Source organism: Oppia nitens, unplaced genomic scaffold (genome assembly GCF_028296485.1).
Source record: "Oppia nitens isolate AA-2021 unplaced genomic scaffold, nextdenovo-longstitch-racon4-pilon3 scaffold2_pilon_pilon_pilon, whole genome shotgun sequence".
NCBI classification, from domain to species: Eukaryota; Metazoa; Arthropoda; class Arachnida; order Sarcoptiformes; family Oppiidae; genus Oppia; species Oppia nitens.
Window position 1 is genome coordinate 6145915 of NW_026533210.1, and position 8548 is coordinate 6154462.

At 20.9% G+C, this 8548-nt stretch overlaps 1 protein-coding gene across 1 annotated transcript; it reads right to left on the reverse strand.

Annotated features, from left to right (window-relative positions):
- Positions 1 to 240: 240 nt before the first annotated feature.
- On the reverse strand, positions 241 to 8122 carry LOC128955895 (peptidoglycan endopeptidase RipA-like). Its single transcript, XM_054301574.1, has 2 exons — positions 8107 to 8122; positions 241 to 650 (listed from the first exon to the last, which is right to left on the reverse strand). Exons 1-2 carry the CDS (start codon positions 8120 to 8122, stop codon positions 241 to 243), a joined length of 426 nt encoding a protein of 141 aa, XP_054157549.1.
- Between the last annotated feature and the right edge of the window lie 426 nt (positions 8123 to 8548).

Below are 8548 nucleotides of genomic sequence, written 5' to 3' on the forward strand. Positions count from 1 at the left end.
CTAATTGTATGATGTATAAATATTTATAACTTATTTTTAAAATATGACTTATAATACATAAGTGCTATAAATATTATTTTTAAATTAATAAATTTAAATGAAATTATAAATTTTTTATTATTAAAAGAATTAATATTTATTGTTATTTGTTGCAAACATAAATTATTGTATTAGTATAAAAAATTTTTGTTATATAATAAATAAAATATAAAAGTTTACAATAATATTAAATACTTTAATTTAAAAACATCGACTAACATATGACTGTCTATTAGTCGAATAAATAGTTTGTTGTCTGACTTTATCTCCTGTTTTTGGCGCGTGAATGAACGTGTTTGTACCCGATATGATGCCCACGTGATAGGCAGGGGTACCGAAAAACACGAGATCTCCCGGTTTTCGTTGACTATACGGCACGCGTTGACATTGGCTATCACTTGACTGAGCAGCAGCGGTACGTCCGATAATTTTTCCGGTGCCTTTATAAACGGCATACTGGGCCAGTCCTGAACAATCAAAACCAACAGTTCCCGCACCTTTACCAGTACCACGTGATTTTCCTTTCCAGTTGCCGCCACCCCATGAATAGGGAACATCATATTGTGAACGGGCGGCGGATACTATTTCCGGACCACCGGCTATACAATTATCTGAAAAAAATATTAGAAAATCATTTAGTGTTTTAGTAAAAACAAATTTAATGACAAACCAATTGTATAAATAGTAAAAACAATTAGAAACAGTAATATTGTTTTAGACATATTAATTAGTATTTTTTAAAACTAATACAATTAGAAAATTAAATAATTTTTTAATATAATAATTTATTAACTTAATTTATTTTACAAAAAAGGTTTCCTATTTATACTAAAAAATAGTATTTATTTTATCTCATTTAAGCTAATTATGTTGAACCTTAATAAACATATACACAAACAGGCAAACAAATAATGCAATACTTATTATACAATTGCTATTTATTATGTAATATTTATCTACGATATAATACATATATATGTTATATTGAAATTGATATAAAAGTGCTTTTTATTTATTAAGTTTATTTATATTTTATATATAAAATCAAACAAATCATAATTTATGATTTTGTACTAATAATAAATTAATTTACCCATTATAATTTGTAATTTGTTGTTATATTATAGAGTATTATTGTTATTTTATTATCCAGTATTTAATACAATATTTAATACTTTTATTTACTTTAATTGTTGCTAAGTTAAAAAAAACAAACTAAAAATATATTAAATTATATTTTATAGTTTAAAGTACTATATTAAATGTAACAAAAATTTTTAAAAGTCAAAACCAAACGGTAATCGCATTACTAACTGATATCGGACTTTAATTATAGTTAATTTAAACAAATGAAAATAAATAATAAATTTATAATTTTTAGATAATTTATGTTTACTTAAATTTTATTTATATAATGAAATACGTTTAATAAATAATAACTTCTGATAAAATAAGTTATATAATAAATTTCATATAATTTTTATATTAACATTGAAATATATTTAATTAATTATTTTTAAAATTTTAATTTATTTATTGCAATCATAAACCACACATATTTTTGAAACTATAGTTAAGTATCACTGGCTGACAGTTTGTCACTTTAAAGAGATTTAATTCAAATGGTTTATCATAAAAATAGTAAATTCATAGAAACTACTAAATTCTTATTAATTTCAAGCGTTAATTAATTATTGTTAATATTTTGTGAAATATTATTAACAAAAATTTTTGAGATAAATGACATAAAATTTGTGGCATTGAATAGTATTACAATGGAAGGCAATTACTGTGTCTACTGTTCCAATGCTCAGACATTTATGACAGCAACGGCTTATAATATATATGTCCTAAACATAAGGAATGCCTTAGAAATAACTGACCAATTGTTTTAAATCACTATCCTTTATATAGGATATGTGAGGAACACTAGACATGAACGGCAAATATAAGGATAAATTTAAGGAAAGACAAGACTGTCTCTCACATACACCGCAACTCAACTCATATTAACTGCTTTCACACCGAAACTTGTATTTAGTGGACACCAAACAAGGAGGACACCGTCACCGAGTGGACAGTTTAGTCATTTAGTCATTTAATTTTATCTCCAAGTTTTGTATTGACAATCATTTCAATGACAAGTTATGGAATCAGAAAATGTATTTTAATTAACGAATTACTTATTTATTTAATGGATGCGCTCATCATTTGTTTATTCATCATATTATGGTTACAAAAATTGTCCAAATGTTATATAATATCATTAATTCAGATAATTTATATTTCTACCATGCTCATCTACTAGATTAGTTTAATTTAAATTTAAAATGAATTGATATACTGTACAATGTTTTCTATTTTAGTATTTCATTAATTATTTTATTTATTCTATAATCAATGTATTACAATGTTATTTATATAAATTTATTCATACAATTATAATATATAATTGTATAAGCAATTTGTTAAAGTAATTTAATATTAATAATAATTGTAATAATTTTCCAATTACTAATTAATTAGTTTCACAAGTGTTTTATAAATTGTAAACTATTTATAAATATTGTAAATATTTCTATAAATAAAATCATATAATAATTTATTATTATTATTCAATATAACTATTAATTATTTTTTTTTGTTAAGATTAGTTGCTGTGAGTATAATTTGTTTATTACACGTGTTTATTAAATGATTTTAATTATTATAATTTATATTAATAAAATATTATAATAGTTAATTAATTAAAGTATATATAAAACTTGTTTTTAACAATAGTTGTTGTTAAAATTATTAATATTTTGTTTATTGCAATAAAATCAATAAAACTACATAAATATTGAATAAATATAAGTATATAGTTATTGTTAAAGCAATTGATTTTTAAAAAATCAAATGAATAAATTATATTTTGTATAATAAGTAAGTAAGTTTTTATTAGAAATTTTTAAATAATATTTATTAGAAAATTTTCTTAAAAAATAAGAATTAATTTATCAAATTTTAGTAAAAGTAAATAATACTAAAATATTCATAATGCTATTGTTTTCTTCAATAATGTTTTTAATGGGAATCAATTTATTTGATAATAAAATTAAAATTTGTTTTTGTAATTTAATATCAATAAGTATTTTGTTATTCATATTATTTATGAATATTGTTACTTTGAATACTACAATCAATTTCATAATAAATAATTCAATTAAAAATTCATTATTTATAATATCCGTAAATATCAAAACAATTTTAATAATATTTGGTCGATTATGGTTTATAATAAATAAATCAAAAATTACTAATCTAATTAATAAAATAAACAATTTAAAAAATAAAAATTTATTGAATAGCAAATCCAATATTTTTTCTACTATTTGGGTTATTATAATTATAGTTAATTTAATATTGATTGTATTATTTTTTAATTCATTAAATATTTATGAAAAAATCACATTATTTTTATGGGCTATTATTATGTTTGGTTGGCTATTAGCTATACCGATGCTATTAATACAGTTAATGTATGGCATATATCTAATGGAAAAACAATTATATAATGAATGTTTAATAAAACAAAATTATTTGATTTTTGATCGAAATGTTTGCAAAATAAATGACTTTAAAAATACATTTAACAAAACATTGGGTTTATTACCGTTTATAAGTTTTTGTGAAATATTTGTGACAACATTTTTGCGTATAACAATATTAATGATAAATTGTGATCACAAATATACCCCAATATTTATTATTAGTTTTATTGAATATTTATGTATATTTTGTATTAATATATTCTATTTAATATCTATTCATTATTTTCAAACAACCAGACCATCAATTCAACAATTAATTTATACATTTGAAAATCTAAACATTAATATGACATCACATAAACTATTAGTTAAAAATATTATATCAACTAATTTATTAACATATTATTCTAACAGCAAATATCTGGCATTTAATTTATTTGTTATGGATTTAAAATTTTTGTTTATATTTATGGGTTCAGTCACTACATTGACAGTTATGTTAATACAAATTATTAATGCAAACTAAAAATTTATTTATGTTTAAATATTAATAAAATTCTATGTTTTATTAAAATAAAAAATATATAATGTGATCTAAGTTATTTAAATATTAAATTAGAAACATGTTGTATCAAATATATTTTAATATATTATCAAATAATAAATAATATTTAGGTATACTGTATATTGAAACTAATATAAAAAATGACAAATAAAATAGTTTTAACTAAATAAATTTTATGTATTTAAAATATCTCATAATTTAGTATAATTAGATAATTATTTATATAATAGTGAATTTGCTATTCAATCTGTAATGGACAGTTGTCTTTAACTTTCTTCTAATATCTGCAGACAATCTGGTCCACAGTCTGTTTCTAATAGTCGAGACAATCTGGTCCACTCGTAGACTATTTTCTCTTAAATCTTCTATATCTATAATCAAACAGCTCCTCCAATACTTGTAAAGGACAGTTGACTTTCTTTTAGGCGCCTTTTAACATCTACCCGGCGCCTCCACCACTTGTAATGGACGGTATTTTAMGCCGACCATAAACAAGGAACTATAGCTCAAAGCTCAGGTACTCTYAGATCTAATTCAGACAGTATGTCTGGTCTCGCAATATCGCAGTCGAATAATCACTTCCAATATAAGTCACGCGTCCTCACGATTCCGATCTCTTCTGTAGCACTACTCGTAATCACACTATCACTTGATAGGCGTTCTATATCTTAACTCTATTCACAATCAATATCTAAATCACATCACATTTCGTAAACAATAAACCACTTTATTTATAATAAATTAAATTTATAAAAGTATACAAAATGAACATAAATATAGATAATGATGTTTTCTGTATATTTATGGGCTCTCTGTCCCTCTCTCTTAGGTCGGACCTCCTTAGGCCGCCTTCTCTGAGTCCTCACTCTCTTAGACTATCTTTTATGACTTCTCTCTTAGGACTAACTCTAGGACTGAATTTACATTTCAATAATCAAGTGCTTATATAGACATAAATTCATAATTGCATTAATCATTAGATTAGGAAATTTACAATAAATATTAGAAATCTGATTCAATATATTAAATATTTTAAATAATACTAATTATCATATCTTTATCATTGAATTACTCGATATTAGACTTATATCATATGAATAGTTGATTCTCTGAATATTGAGTACTAATTATAACTGAATATTGAATTATTAAACTTTTAAATCATATAAAATATATTATAAACTCTTAATTTTAACTGAAATATGAATACTGATTGCTATTTGAATATTGAATAATCTCTTTGAATAGCATTTGACTCATTCATATTAAAAATAACCTCTAATTTTCAAATATCCATTACAAATCTAATAACTTAAATATATAAATATTGAATAATCAATACGAAAAATATAAATATTTTTATTATCTTCGATAATATACTGAATTATAAAATTAAATATATTTAACAACTAAATAATAAATTGAATATTTTATTTTTTTATAGTTTTCTAGTTTTATTATTTTATTAATAATATTAATTTTATATGTATTCTAATTAAATTGTCAATCTATTAAAGTCTATATCAAAACAAATCTTATAAACTTTTGTAATATTAAAACTAAATGAATTTATTGTATAATATAATAATATACAGTTCTATCTCTAATAATGTTTATTTGTTAAAACTATTTATTAATTTTATTTTTAAAAAAATATTGTTATTATTATCATATCTTATTTTTGTAGTTATTACGAGTGAATCAATAAATTGATTATATTTTATAAATTTTTCTATAATATTAGATAAAATTTATACTTAAAATATTAATAATTTTCTATTTAAATCAAAATTGTTTTCTACATATTTTAAATATAATTTATTATTTATCATATATTTTTTCACAAATTTATTAGTTTATAAAAATTATTAACATAATTGTTATGTTATTTATTTTTTATTAAGTAAACATATTAATCTACAAACAAAACAATATGCATTTATTTTTTCATATAATGTTTTTAATGGGAATCAATTTAATTAAAATTAAAACAAAATTTTTTTACTATTTAATTTTTATAATTAGTTTATTAATTATAATACTAAGTGTATTTATAATAATTATTATCTTTATTGATGTAATAAATCATAATAAAATTAATACAATTAAATATTCATTATTTTTAATATCAGTTGTTATCAAATCAATTATAATATTTATTAGTCGATTATGGTTTCTAATAAATAAATCAAAGATTACTAATCTAATTAATAAAATAAACAATTTAAAAAATAAAAATTTAATAAATAGCAAATCAAATATTTTTTTTACTATTTGGGTTATTATAATTTTATTTAACTTAATATGGATTRTATTATTTTTCAATTCATTAAGTTGTTATGAAAAAATGACATTATTTTTATGGGCTATTATTATGTTTGGTTGGCTATTAGGCATACCTATGCTATTAATAATACTAATGTATGGCATATATCTAATGGAAAAACAATTATACAGTGAATGTGTAATTAAACAAAATTATTTAATTTTTGATCAAAAAATCAGAAAAATAAATCAAATTAAAAATGAATTCAACAAAACATTGGGTTTATTGCCTTTTTTAAGTTTTTGTGAAATTTTTGTGACAACATGTTTAAGATTAACAACACTAATGTTAAATAATAATCAAAATATTTATAATTCAAATTTTATATTCAGTTTTATTGAATATTTGAGTATTTTTGTTATTAATGTTTTGTATTTAATATCAATTGATTATTTTCAAACAAATAGACCAACTGTTCAACAATTAATGTCAATGTTTGGTAATCAATACATTAATATGACATCACATGAGTTATTAATTAAGAGTATAATAAAAGATAATTTGATGACATATTATGATAACACAAAATATATGGCATTAAATGTGTTTGTTATGGATTTGAAATTTTTGTTCATATTTTTGGGTTCAGTCATCACATTCACAGTAATGTTAATACAGATTATAAATGCATATTAAACATAATAATTAACATAAATATGATATAAATATTGTTAAGATTATGTATAAAAATAACAAATAATTAATTATAACTAATTATATGACGTATAAGTATTTATAACTTATTTTAAAAATATAATATTATTGATTAATAAGACAAAATTTCTATTTATTTTACTTTAAACTAATAAATTACCTGTATAATGCAATTAAAAAAATTATTATAAAAACAATTAATTTTTTATTGTTATTTGTTACAAACATAAATTATTGTATTAGTATATGATTTTTGTTATAAATAAAATATAAAAGTTTACAATAATATTAAATACTTTAAACATATGACTGTCTATTAGTCAAATAAATACTGTTTGTTGTTTGACTTTATCGCCTGTTTTTGGCGCGTGAATGAACGTGTTTGTACCCGATATGATGCCCACGTGATAGGCAGGGGTTCCGAAAAACACGAGATCTCCCGGTTTTCGTTAAACACACACAAACAACACCAACAACAGTGATATCCAGTTGTGAGACACAAACACTTATAAAACTYTTAACTAAAAATATTACTTTAAAAAAATATTTACAAAACTTTCAACTTATTTGACAAAAACAGATAACACATAATATATTGTAATAAAACAAATTCAAAAAAGATATAATTTATGTAAAATCAAAGTTTAATTTCATAAACAGTATAAATACTGGACACCATTTGTCACACAAATCACTCTCAAATCAGTGATTAATCTAAACACTTAACCATTGATTAACTATTAAAATGTAGTTAATATATATATTATATAYTTAGATTAGTAGAMAGTATATACAGTAAAATTTAATTTATATAATTTTTTTAGATATTTTATATTATATTATATTAAAGTTTTTTATATATTATTATTTTTTRATTATTTAAMATAAATAAAATTTTGAATTAAAAGTATAAAGGCGTAAACCTGTTATGGTGTCAGAAAATAGGGGTATCAATAAATATTTGATACTATAATAAAAGAAATACTTACCAGTGCTGGCAGTCATGGCGGACAACAATGCCCTTTGTATGACTGCCCGCACTGACAGATGTTGGGTCGGCAGGTGTTTACTATACCTAGTATAGGGAATACCAGTAGGGTATAGGCCTCAGTATGTGTTTGGCCTGCGATCGGTGTAGTTGTCTCTCATAGAGAGACAACTAGTTTTAATATATACAGTATATATATATTTATTTTTTATATATAAATAATTATTATTAGTATTATTATCATTATTACTATTAGTGGTGTTGTTATTATTATTATTATTATTAAAATTAATAATATTGTGACGACTACTACTACTACTAAATTTAGGGTATGTCTGCTCTCTATCTCTCTCTCTCTCTTTCTCTCTTCTAATTAATTATTTTATTATTATTATTACTATTATTATTATCAAAACTAAAACTTTTTAATATATATATATATA